The sequence below is a fragment of the Neltuma alba genome, unplaced genomic scaffold (genome assembly GCF_004799145.2).
Source record: "Neltuma alba isolate B1F8T4 unplaced genomic scaffold, ASM479914v2 tig00006009_pilon, whole genome shotgun sequence".
NCBI lineage: Eukaryota > Viridiplantae > Streptophyta > Magnoliopsida > Fabales > Fabaceae > Neltuma > Neltuma alba.
In genome coordinates, this window is record NW_021634314.1 from 95507 (window position 1) to 114353 (window position 18847).

Here is an 18847-nt window from a genome sequence, read left to right on the forward strand (position 1 = left end):
ATGTCAACAAAAATTTATTGTCATTTACAAATTCAATATTGTCAATACCAAATAAAGTATTATTATCAAATTTGATTTAAGATTTATTAATTTTCAGCTTCTTTTTTTTTCTGGTCATTTTTTCTTTTTTCTTTTTAATTTTTGTTTGAGTCCAAGGTTATCAAACTCACGAGTTTAAACAAACTCATGAGAATGAGATAAACTCGGATCGTAAACTCGTAAGAGTTTACTTTTATTAATAAATTGGTATTAAAATTATATAATCAAATAATTAATATATAAAAAATGAGAACAATTTCATTTAAATATATTTTAAATTTAAATAATCATAATTATATCCATTAATGATCATAATTTATCGCATTCAACAAAAAAATTTCTATAAAATTCATATATAAAGTTACTAAACATAATCAAATCCAAAAATTTAGCATGAGTTTAAGAGCAAGTTGACATGATTTTGTAAGCTTAAAACGCAAAAACAGTAAACTTAGTAAATGAACTCGTAAGTTTAACTGAGTTTACAGTTATCACGAGTTTAAGAGTGAATTAACACGATTTTGTTTGCTAAAAACATAAAAACGTTAAACTTGGAGAGTTAACTTGTGAGTTTGATAATAATGTTTGAGTCTAAAAGGTTAAAAATTTTGCATTTGAATTCATACAACTCTGACAGGAAAAAAAAAAAAGAATTCATATAGCATGAGTAAAAATATTTTTTTTTGGTAAATACATGTATCTTATTATTAGAGATAATTTGTCTGAGATACTTTTAGATACTAAATATGGATACCTTTTTTAATAGATATTTGAATCTTAGTTCATCATATACCATGGATGGGTAAAAATATTCCTCTTTGATAAGCTTTTTTCTTCTTTTTTTTTGGTTTGTTAAACACATAAGTATCCTCCTATTAGAAGTAATTCTATTTGATGCACTTTCAGGCACTAAATGTGGACACCTCTCTCAGCTGAAATTTGAATATTAGTTTGTCATGTTATGAAAAACTAGTGCTTTCTGTTAGACCTAATCCCTGTTGGTCTCTTTGATAAGCTTTTAAGGTCAAAGGTTTTTAAACAGACCCATGCCCATAACACGTTTTCCCAATAGGAGCCCATAACGTATAGCGAGCCCAATCCTAGTGCTTAGTTGTTTAGTCTCGCATCATCGGGCCACCACCAGCGTCACTAATGATGGGTGTTTTGGTTAATTTGAAAGTGATTTCATAACAAATCAAGTATATAAAAAGAATTTTATCTTATTACTTTTTGAAATTTCTAAACTCTCTCTTAGTCTATAACTCATTAGCATTTGATCATTCACTGGAATCCACGTGTGCCCCTTTGTCTTTATTTAAAGCACTTGATTAGCAAGGATATTTTAGGAAAGACAAAACTTATTTATTATACTCCTCTGATCCTTAATATAAAACCTATTTAACTAATTTGATTAGATTAAGGAAGTTAAATAAGTTACTTAATTATAAGAAATGTGACATATTTTTTCTAAAACACCATAATCATTTTTCTTAATACCCCATCTCCTTCTTCTACTTGATTATGGTTGAAGGAGTATCCATAGAGGTAATTTAGCGAAAATTGATAAATATGAGAAATAGGTCTTATATTTAGAACTGAAACCAGCTCAACAATTAAGTCCTATATTAAGGACCGGAGGAGTAAATAACTAATTTAACTAATTTATTTAATCTACTCAAATTAGTCAACTAGCTCTTATATTAATACCAGAGGTAATATATAAAAGTATACTACCTCCGGTTCTAATTATAAAAGCTGGTTGATTAATTTGAGGAGATTAAGGAAAGAAGCTAAGTTAGTTATTTGTAATAAATAAGTGTTGTCTTTCCTAAAATATCCTTGCTAAACAAGTATTGGTTAGAAACTATCATTATTAGAAGGACAAGAGGTAGTATAACCTTATTCCACGCGTCCGTGTTTGTTTTCCATTTCACAATTAAACATCTTGACAACAAAAAGGGGTGGTTGACTCACACAAACCCGCGTTTTGACCTGCGACGCCCCATGAAGAATGGTAAAACGTTAACTAGCCAACGGCTGATGGGGAACGCAATACCTTAATTCCCAAATTACCCTCTTGAGTTTCCTCACATTACCATTAAATGCAACTTAAATCGGTTGATCAGACCAGTAAATCAGTGAATTGATAATCTCCTGATTAGTTTGGTCAAGATTTTCAGACAGGTTGACTGAGTTGGATTTTATATTTTTCTCTCTTCTCCAATGAATCTGAAACAACATCGTTTTGAGTTAAAAATTAAAAAAAAAGAAGCAATATATCATATTTGTACTTCAGTAATTTTGTTTTATTGGATTATGTGGTTTATACATGAATGTTCTACTTCTTTCGATTTTTAACATAAAACCTATTTTATAGTACAGATTGTATCGTTAAATAAGTCTTATATTAAGAAGAGAAGAAGTGAATTAATACATTTTTCATTTAAATATTTCATTTTGGTTTTTAAGTGTTAGCTCTGAATCCTTTTAGATACTTTTATTAGATTATATTGTTTTAATCATAATTCGGACCGGTTCAGTAATTGTCAGACCCCTCATTCATGAACCACTCTATCTGGAATCTTGATTGATCTAATAACTAATAAGTAATAACTAGTCTACTTGTTACCTAGCATCTTCCTCACTAAGAATTTTTGGAGGTTCTGGGTCTGGGGGGTATTTTAGAGATTACAAACGAAAGTGTAACCGCTACGTTTGAGCATGCTTCATGGCTCTCCTATTCTTCCAAGGCATTCAATTTGAATCCACACGTTCTGTTGAACGACTTTCAAAGCACACAACGAGCGTATTCAGAAGGAGATTATCCTCTCACCGAAGAAAAGCAGGTATCTTTTCACGAATTGGGCTTTTCTTGATCTTCGGCCTCGTTTGTTTCTTGTAATTCAAAAACTAATTCTCTCTTGTCCTCTCTCTGGTTGTCGAGAAAATCTCGGGAAACCGTTGTTCAACCGACTGATCTTGAAAATGCTTCTTAGTTACTATAATAGTATGATACTCGTACTTGAGGGATTCCTTAGCAAGCACACTAGTTGCTAATTCTTGTTTGGTTGCCCAGAAAATGTTGGAAATCAGTCGAATGATTCTAGATTTCCCTGCCGTTTGTTTTTGAATTCTTCTTCCTTTTAGAGAATCTCTATTTGATTGCTCACGATAAATTTAGTTTTGAAGTTGCAGAGAATAGAATGGACTGCGATTTTAGGAACCAGAGATCTAAGAGGGCTTGCATGAAGCAGACTCTGCAGATGATGTTGCTTCTACTCGTTTGTGCGTGGTTGCTATATCAGATTAATCAATCAAGAAGAGCTAATAGAACAGAAAGATTTGGTGGGGAAATCACAATTATTGAGGAATTTGGAATTGTATTGTTGGGGCGTAAAGTGAATCCATCATCGTCATGGTCGAAGCAGATCCCTATTCCCGACTCAGGAGAAGCAAATTTTGCAGCAGAATCTGAAAATGATAGAACTGATGAGGAAAAACTAAGAAGCGGGTCAAATCAGAAGGTGCAAGAAGATCATGAGAAGGATGAAACAGAGAGATTCTACAGTTTCCATGATGAAAATGGAGTTCCACCTGAAGTTAATGATGATGAAACAGGGCCTTGTGGTAATGGTTCAGGTTTTGGCTTTAGGAAGGAAATAAGAACCAGACATGGAGGAATGAACACTCGTGAAACAGTCATATTTTCTGGAGATTTTCATGATGATGATGATGAAGGTAATTCTGAAAACATAACCCATTCTGATACTTCAGGAATCAGTGCTGGGTATTCTTCAGCTTTGTAACATGATTGTTTCTCATGTTTCACAATAAAATTCAAATTAGCAATATTGTTCACAATTAACTTGAAATTTTTTTTTTCAATCATCGGCAATAGGATTTTATGGGTATCAAATATTTGCTGCTCATGAAATCAATACACTGAAGTTGAATCGGTCATTAAATCAGCCAAGATTCTAGTGTAAACGTATATAGTTTAAACATAATTGAATTGGCATCAACTAAATGCATGATTAATATAGAGAAAATATTTATATATAACCCCTAAAAAGTAATATTTTAAATAAAAAAGATGTCAATTCATAAGTAAATAGAATAAGCATATATAATCTACACATAATTGAACAAATCATAGTTATTAAAATACAAATATAATAGATTGCTTCTTTTTTTTTTAAGAAAAAACTTTTTCTTAAACTTAAAACATCTTCATTTCAGATTTAGCAAGTTTAAAACTCTTGAGTGGATCAGCAAAGAGATTAAGATTCACAAATTTAACCAAGTAACTAAGATTAGACTTGAATCATACTTATATCAAGTTCTTCATATTTATTATATAAAGTTTTCCAATCACATATAGTTATATATTTTATTTTTTATATATGGGTTTACATAATTAAATGATAATAATTTAAAATTAGGATATATGGTTAGTGTGATTGAAGGATATAATGTCTATAAAGAACTTGATCTAAACATTTTTCATTAGATTTTAATACTTTACCTTTTCTCTCAGTTCATGCATGGAAAAAAAAACGAATTTCTAATTTTTTTTACATGATAATTGATCTGCATTTAGTTTTATTGAAGTGACTGATTGATGTGAATGTTGGGAAAAATGATTCTCACAAATTTAGAGAAAAAGTAAATACTAGTATATGTTATGAAGCTTTGAAATGATCCAGATTCCAGACCAAATTGGTCTGTCTTTTCAGCATCTTTCTCAAATTCAATGTCTTATTTACATTGGACTTGTCATTCAAGAAGTTCATGCAAATTTATTTCATAAGTGTAAATATCAGCCTCAATTATTTATGTTCCCGTACAAAATGATACTTACGTGTACAACAAATAATTAAGTTTAGTTTTTGAGTCGTTTTTTCATCATGCATAAGTAGTTGGGCAGGCCTTGGTTTCCGTCCCCATGCTATATGGGAGGGACTTTTCCGCCCATTTGGTTAGGTATGGATTGAGAAAAGATGTAAATTTATAAAAGGTTGAATTATGCAAATATGCTTATAAAGCATATGTAAATGTGCATTTGATACCATACAATTTTTTTACATACGAAAATGCTAAGTCAATTAAATCTTATAGGGTTAAGATGTATTTAATAGTTTGAAATATTTTTTTGAGTGTATTTAATACCTTAAAGTATTTTGCAAGTATCATGAGATATTTTTCAGATGCGTCCATCAACCTTGCATAAAAAAATATTTTAAGATGTTGGGTGCATCTAAAAAAATACTCCATGATGCTGGATGTATTAAAAAATACTTTAAGATGCTGGACGTACTTGAAAGAAATATTTCAAGTTGTTGAATGCATCCCAAAATATTTTAGGGTGTTTTTTTTAGACACATGTATCTTCTTATAAGAGACAATCCTATTCACAATACTTTTGAATAGTCAATATGAGTATCTCTTTTAGTAAAATTTTGAATCTTGATTTATTATGTTGTAGGAAACTAACTCGAACCTGGGAAAAAAAAATATGTGGCGTATCTTGGGGGGAAAAAAACCTCATGATGGATGTATCCTTGACCCAATCTTGTAAGCGTCCATTGCTTCATCACCAATAAGGCCCGCTTGCTGTCCATGTGTGATGTGCAGCCCGGGTGCAAAACCAATCAAATGAGGCCACTCCATTCCGATGAAGACGTTTGGTTGACCACTTGTTCTCCCCCATGTCTACCTTTGGAGTTTCTTGGAATGAGCTCTTTCCCCCCTTAATATCTTCCTTGTTCTGACGTCTCTTTAAGGAAGAATTGTCGGATGGCAAATCGATTTTCATGGCGACAATTTCCAGAATACTAAATACATACCTCATTGTTATTCAAAACCTCCTTTAAACTATCTCCAATTTCTTCTTCTTCGGACTCTTCTATTTGCGCCCAATCCTTTGACCCTTCCCTCTTTTTTTATTCTTCTTCTTCTTTTTTTCTTGACCAATGATGGTAGATTTGCGGGCTTTAGAGTTTTATCAATAACTGCTCCGTGGTAAACCCTTTTGACCCTTCCCTTTTTATTATTATTATTATTCTAATTTCGAAGGAAAACTTTTTGAAATCCTAAATTAGCCAAGGGAGTAATATGACACAAGGACATTATATTTACTGTTTTGTAATAATCATAGGCAGCATTTGAAACCTTAACAGCCGATTCAACACCGATTAAAGCATATTTTCACTTGATAAGGATTAGCTTAAAGTTCAGGGTGTCTTGGGAATACTTGGGCATACACTTCAATTTTTAATTTGATTTCTATGTATTTTTTTTATTAAATCTTTTAATTTTACTTTTTTAACACCATTAATCTCTATGACTTTGTTTTATTAGTATTATTAGACCATGTACAAAAACTAATTGCGCTAACAAAGTAAAATTAAATGATTTAATATTAAGAGAAAAACTTATAGGTATCAAGTTAAAAATTGAAGGAAACTATAGGTACCTAAGTAATGGTGCTAAAAAAAACTACCAAATTATATGAATTGGATAAAAATTTCAACTTGTTGTCTCTCCCTATTTGATTTAATTTTATTTTCCATAGAAGAGTTCTAGCCAGTGGCCAAGTCAATTCATGATAAACATTACTTATGATTTTTAATATAAAAACTAGTTGAGAGTTAGATTTGATTCTAAATATAAAACCTCAATATATTTTGTCTTCTAATATTAAGGGATAGTTTCCCTACACAAAATAATTAAAAAAATAGTTTAAAAGGCTTAACACATTTAACTATATCCCCAAATCAAATTACTTATTGAACCCTTGTACTATTATCTGTTCTTAATATAAAAGTTAGATACCTAATTTGAAGAAATTAAAAAAATTAGTTAAGTTTATTATTTATTACTAATGTGTGTTGATCTCCTTAAATTTTTTTTTTTAATCATATGTGTTAAATAATTAGAATTATTCCTTAATCAAAACTCCTTATAATCAATAAAGATATGCGTTAATATAAACTTTGGTCCCTCAAGTTTGGTTTCAAATTGGTTTTAGTCCCTTAAATTTTAAATCATAAGTTTTGATCCCTCAAAATTTTTTTCCATTTAAAACATTAGTCCTTATAACCCAATAAAAATTTAGACCATTTTACTTTTAGAGGGACCAAAATCTATGATTTAAAATTTGAGAGACGAAAACCAAAATAAACACTGACTTGAGGAAAGAAAAAAGATATTAACCTAAAGATCTTTTAGGAGAAAAATGGAAGTGACACATCACTTTTAGTCATACGTGGAGCTGGGAGAGCCAACTTCCAATTGAATGACGCATCGTGGCAAAAACAGCATTCCTGAACCAATTCCGACGCCACTAGTTACCACGCAATAAAAATTCGCCACGCAGGAAAACTGAATGATATCATCGTCATTACATACAAATTTCAGATCCGCTATAGTCTTTTCGCATACGCACAAATTGGAGTCTTCCCTCCCCTCTCGAGTCTTCCTTTCCACAACGACGACTTCAGTAGCTGGGGTCTCAGTCTCTGAGGCACGCACTCTCTCTTCACCTAAAGCTCAATTTGGCCGTCAATGGCGGCATCCGATGCCTCCAACGGCAGCTCCTTCCGGAATGCTTTCGGAAGCGTCCTTTCGTTCTTCATCTTAATCCTGATTGGTGTTCTCGCCTTTTCGATCCGTCTCTTCTCTGTAAGAATTTTTACCTTTCTGTGTCCATGGATTTGATAATGTAATTTTGGCCCAATACATTTTTCTTTTGTGCGTTTTTCTGATCCTGATTTGAACTGCATGAATGGCTGGCCAATTGATATATTTTTGCTTATTCATAAGGTCAGAAATTTTGTTAGCCAAAATTATCATTTCTGGTTGGTGAAAAAGTAATGGAAACAATGGTCCCGAGTCTCGGTGTCATACTTAAATTTGGTATAACTTGACTGGGCGATATTTATACATCACTTTATCAATAAGCTCTAAATGCCATCTTCTTCTCATTATATTCTGCTATATAAAATTTGGCCTCATAAAGTTCATATCTCTGCCTGCATTACACTCTTTACAATTTTGCCCTATTCTTTCTGGCAGCACCATGGTGATATATGTATTTCATTTGTTGATCATTGTCTAGCATTCCATGACATTGACCTCTTTCGTGTACTGATACAGGTTATAAAGTACGAGAGTGTGATTCATGAGTTTGATCCTTATTTCAATTATAGAGTCACTCAGGTAAGCTTTTTGTGAAATGAAACCTTTTCCCACCGATGGCCACATATTCTTGCGATGATTGATTAGTCTCTCAAACTGATGCTGTTGTTTTCTCCCGAGCTTCTTAGTTGCTGATTAGTGGGTTTAAAAATTTAAATTCATCCTTATCGTATGTGACTTATTATTTTTGTAGTCCGATTTTATGCACAGAAGATAATTTTTTTTTCCCGGTTCCAAGTATGTGTGTGACAAAGAAAGAACTACATATGTTTTCTGGAAAAAGAATCTATAGCAATGCAATGAAATCTCACAGAAGATGACAGGAATATTGGTTGGTTTCAGTTTCTAACGAAGAATGGGATATATGATTTTTGGAACTGGTTTGATGATCGAACTTGGTAAGTAACCAGTGCATGAATTGAAACACTTTTCCTTCTTGATCATCTCGTTAATTGTTGGATTATATTTCTAGTGTTAATTAGTGTCACTCTTTTCTTTCAAGGTATCCTCTGGGTCGTGTAATTGGTGGGACTGTCTATCCTGGTTTGACTTTGACAGCAGGCACCTTATGGTGGTAAGTGTCTCAAATAGTGCAGTTTGTGCTATTTATACTAACGCTCTTGGTGTTCTGTTGATAGCAGACTTGATATGTATCTGCGCTAGTAATTGTTTTGTGGCTTATCTGAATCCTGAATACTTTAGACATTCCTCTTTGTGCTTTTCAAATATTTGACTGCTTTTTGGGTCATTGTCTTTTGATATCAGGTTACTGAATTCTTTAAATATTCCTCTCTCAGTAGAGACCGTTTGTGTATTCACTGCACCTATATTTTCAGCCTTTGCTTCATGGGCAACTTATCTCCTGACTAAGGTTTGTTCTACCCATATTGAATATTTTTAATATTATTAATATCTGTATTAATATAATGCACCTGCCTCTGTGCAGGAAGTTAAGGGTTCTGGGGCAGGACTGACAGCTGCAGCTCTTTTAGCTATGGTGAATATCTTGGCTGGTTTTGTGACTAGATTATTTTCATTGAATTTTGTCTAATTCTTGACAGCGATACTAATAACATGCTAACATAGATTAAGTGAGAATGTCTTGTTGGTTTGTGTTTACGGTTTAGAACCATTTCACTCAGTGTTGGCTACAAAAGATAAATAAATAAATAAGCATCCAACGGAGTATGTTCTATTCTGATCTTCACTGCTATTTGCCGTAAATCCTACAGGTTTTTGTTGTGGTAATATTAATTTTTGTGAAAAGGAGCATTCCTCAAGATTATGAATTCCATTGTTGTTTGCTTCATGCCTTATGCAGGAAAATTCTTCAGAGTCTAATCTTGTTTGTTGCTACTTCATAACTTGCGTGCAATATCACTGTTTCACCTACTTAAGACTGGCTCTATTGTATTTTTTTGGGGGATATGCAGTGGTGATGCTTTAATTTCCCTTTTTTGTTGTTGAAAGGGTCATATTTCATTATACTGGCTTGACTTGTCACTCGAGTTTTACGTAGGATATGGTGCTAATTCTATCTTTGGGTATTTTTTGACCCAAAAAAAAAAAAAAATCTTTGGGTATTAATGATTTAATTGTTCAGCGTTCTTAGATTGTAAGCGTGATGAATATATATCTTTTGTAATTGAAGCGGATACAAGTTGATTGATAATCATGCATCTTGATGCGGATGATTTGAACACTTTTGGCAGGTTGCTTGTTAAAAATGGATCCTAACCCTATATGAATTGCATGGTTGAATTATAAATATGTAATCATTCTCTATTCTATTATGTTTTTATTTGCTGTTCCCTGGCTCTCCTCATATATATAAGTGGTCTTCTTCTCTAAATATGTTTCTATTTGCAGGTCCCCTCATATATATCTCGGTCAGTGGCTGGGAGCTATGATAATGAAGCTGTTGCTATATTTGCTTTGATTTTCACTTTCTACCTCTATATAAAGGTTAGCCCTCTAATAATCCCAGCATTCCCCCCCCCCCCGGGGGGGAGTCTTGTGCTGATCACTTCAAAATATGTAGAAAGTCATCAGAAAGGTTGCTTATTAGTTTAATTCATTTTCCCTTAGTGTATTATTAAAATTTTCTATATGATTTGTTGCTCATGCACTTGTGTTCTCTGTTATTTTTCTGACTTTACTTACATGTGATGTAGACACTAAATACAGGGTCTCTCTTTTATGCCACTTTGAATGCCATCGCATATTTTTACATGGTAAGATTTGTATGATGGAAACTTGTTCCCCCCCCCCCCCTTTTATTTCTTACTATGCAGCTTCAATTATGTTGTCTTTTTATTGTTTTTCTTTATCTTGCAGGTTTGCTCATGGGGAGGGTACACTTTTATTATCAACCTCATTCCAATGCATGTACTGTTGTGCATAATAACTGGTCGCTATTCTTCTCGACTGTACATTGCTTACGCACCTCTTGTGAGTATCTAGTGCAATCATGCAGTTATCTTCTTTAGTTCAGATCAATGCCTTTTCTCTTAATTGAAATGTGGACAGTGCATGTGATGGTTCTTAGAGGAAATCTTGTATTATTTATTCAACAGGATGGTGATATTCTGTGTTATGCATATACTACTGTTATACATGATTTTCTTTATTAATTTGGAAATTTTAACATTCTTGCTGCCTCTCAATCAGTCAGAACCTTCATTTACAAATTTGAGATGTTTGTTTGTATTTTATGGGTTAGGATAATCTTTGGTTCCTCAAGTTTGTTCTCATTTTGATTTTAGTCCTTTAAGTTTTAAACATTTTGATCCCTCAAGTTTCTGTTCATTTAAAACATTGGTCTTTATAATTCAATAAAAACTTGGACCATTTTGCCCTTCAAGGGATCAAAACCTATGGTTTGAAACTTGAGGGACCAAAACTATTATATTAACCCAATAATTGTTTGGAAACTTTTTCTCGTCCAGCAAATCTGGATATTTTGTTTCTGGTTAAAATTGTGAAACTCCTCAATATAGGTTGTCTTGGGCACACTGTTGGCTTCCTTGGTGCCCGTTGTTGGATTCAATGCTGTCATGACGTCAGAACACTTTGCATCGTTTCTGGTGAGTTATCCCCTACTCTTTGAAATAACAGCTATGGTTGACAAGAAGATCATGCTTTATGAGAAAAGAATAACTATTTCTCCTTCATGGTTAATTTATAGCTCCTTAAATTCACTTTGACCATTTTTCTGCCAAAAAAGAATTTAAAGAAAGTTAGAGAATAGGACAATGCATTCTCCTTGAAATAAATAATGAAGACAAACACCTGAAAAGAGAGATGCTTTCAATCCCTCTGCACATACATAAAAATCGCCTGGCTCATGTGTAGGCAGCACAGTCAATGAAGAGTTCTTGAGATGTGAGACCTACTGCCCCATTGTGCTGTATTCATTTGTTGAGGGGATTATTGACATTCCTCCAATTGGGCAAGGAAAGATACCCAAAATGCCTACTTAGAGCAACTGACTACACTAGAATTTTATTAAAATCAGATTATGATTTTCGAAAGGCCTCCTTTCCATCTTAATTATTAGAAGGTAGAATTGAAATAAATATCCATGATTGACAGCCAAGTCGAACTTATGAGGAAATGGGCTTCGGCATCTACAAAGTTTGAATTCTTTGTGTTGTGGACAATGAATTGAGATGTTTTTCATAATTTTTTTGTCAAGGAGGAGTAAAGGGCCGTAAGTTAAGTTTTGGGCATAATCAAGTATGCATCAGCCTGAGTGAGTTTGCGTGTTAGGGAGAAATATTGCCCTTCATCATTAAGCTCCCCAAAACAAAACCACCATGAGGTCCTACATATTGTCCTACGACTTTATGGATATGTCCATTAAGGTCTCCACCAACGAAAATCTTTTCATCAAGTGTGCTTTGACAACCCCTCCATATACACCCTAAGATGTGCCTGTGCCTCTACTTGAGTTACACAAGTGTTGATAATGTTGATATTATCTTGTCCAACAATCATTCTTGAAGATATGATTTCGTCCTTAATCCTTTTAATTTCCATTGCAATCTTCTTCCACTCTTCGCCAACAATGATACTGTCACTGTTTCTCATACCTACTTTTTCCATGTACCAAAATTTGAAATCTGCAAATTCCCTAAATTTTTCTGTAGCCCATTTAGTTTCCTGCAGGAACAAGATGTTAATGTTTGTCTTTTTCATAACTCCTACCACCTTCATAGATTTGTGAAACAGGGTCCCAATGTTCCAAGTGCCAACTATGATCTTGCTCTCATTGACTAACTTTGTTAGTCACATCTGTCCAGAAAAGTGCAGTAGCTCTTACTCATTTAACACTACAAACAGGCAATGTTGTAGTGGCTCTCCCTCATTTGTCCCTATACTCGAGTCAAACAGTATATCACTTCTGGGCATTGACCTAGCATTAGCACAAGTTCTTCGATTTTGTTATCTAAAACTCTGAAAATTCTGTTTCTTCTCAAATACGTTTTGGAGTTAAGGTCTGGAATTTTGTTCTGTCCTGTGGAGCCATGTCAGCGGTGGAAGTAGCCTGAAGATTTTTTAAGCTATAATGTATTGCATGAGTATTTACTTATATACGTGATCATTTCAAATTTGTGAAAACTCTTTTCCTCTCTAACACAAAGTGATTTAACTTGCCCAGATTCCTGATTATTGCTTGAAAAATAATTTAACCAAATGTAATATCATATAATTTCAAGGGCAAAAATATTTAGGAATTAAGAATCACATAATTATAATCAATTAATTGCAATTAAGCACATAATTCTTAAAATGTCATTAACACTCAATTAAGTCAAATAATTATGATTTAAGCTGTAAAAGTGTCCTAAAACTCACAAAATAAGCCATGAAAGCACATATCAAATATGGATTCATCAATTTGAAATCTACAACTATTTCAAAGCCTACTTAATCAAATTAGCATAATTTATATGCTATTTACTTTTCTTAATCCACTTGTTTATGTTTGGGCGCAATCCAACTCATTTGAGCATTTTGCTGACTTGTAAAATGGATAAGGAACTTGAATATGCTAGTTAAATTTTATTGTTTGAACCACAGCAATTTTTTTCTTTGTTTACCTCAAAACCTTGCTTCCCTTTCGCTAATTCTTGTTCTGCAGGTTTTCATCATTATCCATGTGGTGGCTCTTGTGTACTACATCAGAGGAATTCTATCCCCAAAAATGTTCAAAGTAGCCGTGACACTAGTTGTATCTGTTGGCCTGTGAGCATCCCTTTGCATGGTTTATTTACCCGCTGGAAGCATGGCAAGTGGAAAACTGAACTTATTTGACACTTATGGATCTTTAATTTTCAGGGCAGTATGTTTTGCAGCAGTAGCAGTACTTGTAGCTGTGGTAGCTTCAAGCCCAACGAAGGGATGGAGTGGACGGAGTTTGAGTCTGCTAGACCCGTAAGAACCTTGTTCTGAATTATTTGTTATCTAGTATCTTTTCATTTTTGCTTTGCAGTTTGGTTTCTGTTTGAGATCACTGTTGGTCCGTAAATACATGGATGGACTATAAGAAGTATCTTTTGATTTATCTGCTTTTCCCCTTTTCATTTTACTATATCCTCTTTTCTTTTTGGTTTTTGGTCTTGTGAACTGGCTCATAGCTTTTAAAATGTTCTGTAATTCTGTGTTCAACAGTACCTATGCCAGCAAGTATATACCGATCATAGCTAGTGTGAGTGAGCATCAACCTCCTACCTGGCCATCTTACTTCATGGACATTAATGTCTTGGCATTCTTGGTTCCAGCAGGCATCATTGTAAGTTAATTCTCTAGCAAGAAACCCTGTTGTCCTTTTACATTTCCTTTTCTTATGGGGTTTTATATGAACTATGTCATCCTTTTCTTTACCTGCTGTAGGCGTGCTTTTCACCTTTATCGGATGCAAGCTCTTTTGTGGTGCTGTATATCGTAATGTCTGTATATTTTTCTGGAGTCATGGTAAGAACTATTGTTTTACTGTATTTTGATCACGCATTATAGTATATTTTTTTCTATGTTATTAACTTATTATGGAAGCCATTGTTGTGTTGTTAAATATCAGGTTCGCCTTATGCTTGTACTGGCTCCAGCAGCATGCATAATGTCTGGGATTGCTCTTTCTCAAGCTTTTGATGTCTTCACAGGATCAATCAAATTTCAGTTACCTAACATTTTAGATGATTCTCGTAGTGACGTAAGCATTTATTTGTTGTGCTTCACAAATTTGGCACTGCTTTACATTCCTATGGTCATTCTATAAGCTTGCTTTGTTCATATTTTGTTTTTAACAACCAAGGTGAGGGATGCGACCTCTGATAATGCTGTGGCACCAACTGATGTGGCAAAGACTGCTAAAAGTGAGGACACGACCAAGGAACGCACGTCAAAAAGGAGCAAAAAGAAGGAAAAAGAGCCTGTGGAAAAGCCTCCTAGTAAGTCACAGGTTAAGAAGAGGCTCTTGGTTTTGCCTCTGGGGACATCCATCATCGCTATTTTCTTACTTATGTTATTGGGTGCCTTCTATGTGGTAATTTAGCCTTCCTTTTCTCTCATTGTGTAATTTCAGAAGTCTGATGTAGTTCATTAGAGTTTGTTTAAAGTAATTTCACTCTTTTGTAGGTTCATAGCGTATGGGCAGCAGCAGAAGCCTATTCAGCGCCTTCTATTGTTCTAACATCACGTTCACATGATGGGTTACATGTTTTCGACGATTTTAGGGAAGCTTATGCTTGGTTGAGCCATAATACAGAAGTAGATGATAAAGTGGGTTTGTGACATTTCCTGACCTTTCCAATTGTTAGTGTTGCGCTTGTAGTTGTGTGCGTATTCTCTATATTGCTCAATTTTGGAAGAAATCATGGCTTTCCCTTTGGAAGGTTATCGTTTAGGCTTCTCATTTAACGTTGTTTTGGAATATGTCATGATCTTTGGCTTCAACAATTCATATCTGTGTAGAATTCTTGATATTTTCTGATTTAAGCTGTGAATCTAAATAATTACTCTTTTACCATCAATTTGAGTGAATAAACTATGACGCTTGACTAGTGGTTTTTTTTTTAAAAAAAATTTAAACAGTGTGCTTTTGGATGGACATTTTCGTTTTTGATAATGAAAATATCTTGTTCCTCAGAAGTTAGTAAATGTAAAATGAATTGTAATTTTGTTGATTTGACTAAATTGACGTTGAGGATTACACTGGAGAATAATTTTCCTTTTGTATGTTTTTCTTCCCATTGTGTCTCTTTCCCCTAAATTTGTTTTCTGGGTGAAAAAAATAGAAATGCACATTGATTATTCCAATAATCCGAGCACCAGTGGAATATTTGAGATCCCCTGTGATATATGTACACAAGTAACCATTGGTACTTGTCTATAAATTTCATTATTTATCTGAAAGCTAGCCTGCTATGTTTATAAGTTCGTCAGGCTGTTTCGTGAAGCCTCCTTATAAAAAATTTTAAAAAAAAAATTGAAGACATTCCCTCTCCCATACTGGAAGAAGGCTCCATTCCTTATTGGTTCATATCATGTTAGATTCCGGACAAAGTTTTTCTCTAAACGATACTTGTTCCACATACAGCTTTTCCCCCGTCAAAGAAAAGGAAAATAATGCATTGCTGTAAACCCGTTGTCTATGGATGTTTAAGAAAATTGATGTTTATACGGAATTTCTTGTAGGTGGCATCATGGTGGGACTATGGATATCAAACTACTGCCATGGCTAACCGAACTGTTATCGTTGACAATAATACCTGGAATAACACACATATTGCCACTGTTGGTACGGCAATGTCTTCTCCCGAGAAGGCAGCTTGGGAAATTTTCCACTCCTTGGATGTAAAATATGTTCTTGTTGTCTTTGGAGGTCAGCATCTTTTCTCTTGTATGAGATTATTTAATCCTAGTCACCCTTTTCTGACTTGTTGCTTCACTTGCTAGGATTGGTTGGCTATCCCAGTGACGATATCAACAAGTTCCTATGGATGGTCCGTATAGGAGGGGGTGTATTCCCTCACATAAGGGAATCAGATTATCTAGTAAGTTACTTATGAGCAACATTGAGTTCTCTATCAAGCCCCCTTAATACTCCCTCCAGTCTTAGATGGAAGAATCAAATAATCCTCCGATCCTTAATATAAGATCTATTTAACTAATTTGATTAGATTAAGAAAGTTAGGTAAGTTAGTTAATTATAAGAAAAGTGACACATTTTTCCTAAAACACCATAATCATCTTTCTTAATACCCCCTTTTCCTCTTCTACTTGATTATGGTTTAGGGAGTATCCATATAGTTAATTTAGAGAAAATTGATAAATATGAAAAATGGATCTTATATTTAGGATCAAAACCAACTCAAGAATTTGGTCCTATATTAAGGACCGGAGGAGTAATTAATTTATGGAAATTAATAAAATTAGTTGAGTTACTTGTTTGTAAAAAATGGGTGTTAGTTTCCCCAAAATACTCCTTTGATTATTTGTATCAAAAACTATCACATTGATAGAATTCTCCCTTTACTATGTGTAATAATAGGGATAGTTTATGGAGAAAATTATAAACTTGGAAAACAAAGTGAATTGAGGCTTTATATTCAGGACCATTACAACCTACTCAGCTAGCTTCTAGATTTAGGATTGAAGGGAGAATTATATGTCAGGACAGTAGATGATAATTTAGCTTGCTTTTATAATTACTAGGTTCTGAGATGAGTTATGATTGGCATGTTAATATCTTTCCTTGCTGTTTCTGATAATAGAGGGATGGTAATTATCGGATCGATTCTATGGCCACACCAACAATGCTGAACTGTCTCATGTATAAACTCTGCTATTACAGGTCTCTCCTCTGCTGGAATTCGGCTGTTTGCAAGTTCTTTCCCCCCCCCCCCTTTGTCTTTGTTAAATGTTTAGACACTCAAAACTTTGATTTTACAGATTTGTAGAAACCGACGGTAGAGCCTTTGACAAAGTGAGGCGGACGGAAATTGGGAAGAAATATTTCAAACTTACTCATTTCGAAGAGGTCAGAGGAATTTCTAATGTCTTGCAAGCAAATGGTTAAAGATAAACAGATTTGGCTAGAATAAGAGTTACCAATTTTCTAGCATAGGATTAAAGATGAATAATTCTAACAAGAATTTCATTTAAGGTCATTCCAACGTAAGTTAGACGTGCTTGAACTTGTTCGTAAGTCAGTCCCTCCTCCCTCGCCTAGTATGCACTATAAAAAACTGCTCATACGTCCGTGATAATAACTATAACCGCCGTCCCTAGCCTGCCTGGTTTGTTGATTTTTGTTTACTTCTGGTCATTAATCTAGATACACATATTGAAACTTAGATTTATAGGTGAATTATATGCCAGCTATCACTTTCGATATTGTTCCTAGGGAATGATCATCCCACGCCCATTCATGGCGTTTCTTGTTAAAGGAATCATGACTAGCTGAAGAATGAAGGAGGAATATATAAAAAGAGGGTGAAATGATCAACTGAATGAATGAATGGCTATTTTATTTTCTTTGCGTTTCGCATAGTTTGCAAATGATAGGTATGATGCATACACACGAGCCTGTTATAGAACAGATGAATGGAGAGAGTGCCAGGTGTCAAGAATATAGACATAAATAAGAACGAAGAAATACCACATAACTTGCCAATGTGGGAACTGCATGGCCGAGGCTTATGTACACACAATGACTTGTAATGCTTCCAGGTATTCACAACTCACCATTGGATGGTTCGGATATACAAGTTGAAACCTCCAAGGAACAGGATTCGAGGAAAGGTTAAGAAATCAAAATCGGTATGTCATGTTTCTTCTTTATTGGCCTAGAAAACCACATTTTTGGTCTCGAATAGTTGGTTAATTATGTCCCGTCCTGAACCAGAAAACAAGCTCAAAGCCAACAAGTGGATCCAAAAGAAGAGGAACAGGAAGGAACCCGTTTTAGTTTAGTGTTTAATGTATTGTTTTTCTCACAGGTAATATTTAGCAGTGCGTATTCCATACATTTGCATACATGGGACATGCAGAGATTTTGCCGGCTTTAGTTGTCATACTCCCCATTTGTATGTTGAATTATCAATCAACGATTATAGGCTTATATTTTTTGCCAACTACATGATCATATGATTCTATATTATCCAGAGATTAGAGTGCTCAACAGAAAATGATTGTCTATACCTGATCTATTGAACAAGCTGATCAAACAAACAATATGACTGGCGGAGGTGACTTTGGATTTTTTTTTTTTTTTGGGCTGGCCATCACAACAATCTATTTAAGACGTCCTAGTGCTTGTTTGGAATGGTTGTAAGATTCTTCAAAAGCAGAAATATGAAGTAATTACTCCTCTGGTCCTATTTATAAAATAGTTCTAACATGTTTCACACGATTTACACATATCAAGAAAAATTTTAAATTGTATTAATTTTTTTATTAAAATATAGCAATTTTCTAACTTTACTTTTATTTAATATATATACCTTTTAAAAAAAATAACTATCTACATTATAATAAATGAAAAATAATATAATGTAATAAAAATTTAATAAAATGATTTATAAATAGGACTAAAAAATTTTCT

General features: G+C 33.8%; 2 protein-coding genes across 2 annotated transcripts; both read left to right on the top strand.

Moving 5' to 3' along the window:
- Positions 1–2864: 2864 nt before the first annotated feature.
- Positions 2865–3858, top strand: LOC114749293 (uncharacterized). Its single transcript, XM_028937786.1, has 2 exons — positions 2865–2885; positions 3235–3858. Exon 2 carries the CDS (start codon positions 3243–3245, stop codon positions 3843–3845), a length of 603 nt encoding a protein of 200 aa, XP_028793619.1. The 5' UTR covers positions 2865–2885; positions 3235–3242; the 3' UTR covers positions 3846–3858.
- A 3663-nt stretch (positions 3859–7521) lies between these two features.
- LOC114749292 (dolichyl-diphosphooligosaccharide--protein glycosyltransferase subunit STT3A-like) lies at positions 7522–18502 on the top strand. Its single transcript, XM_028937785.1, has 23 exons — positions 7522–7722; positions 8197–8259; positions 8581–8636; positions 8741–8812; positions 9004–9109; positions 9185–9235; positions 10108–10203; positions 10413–10472; positions 10576–10689; positions 11238–11324; positions 13385–13488; positions 13582–13677; positions 13915–14035; positions 14137–14217; positions 14321–14452; positions 14555–14785; positions 14878–15021; positions 15937–16123; positions 16198–16295; positions 17016–17095; positions 17194–17281; positions 17974–18063; positions 18149–18502. The coding sequence occupies exons 1-23, from the start codon at positions 7606–7608 to the stop codon at positions 18209–18211; spliced, it is 2337 nt and encodes a 778-aa protein (XP_028793618.1). The 5' UTR covers positions 7522–7605; the 3' UTR covers positions 18212–18502.
- Positions 18503–18847: the final 345 nt, after the last annotated feature.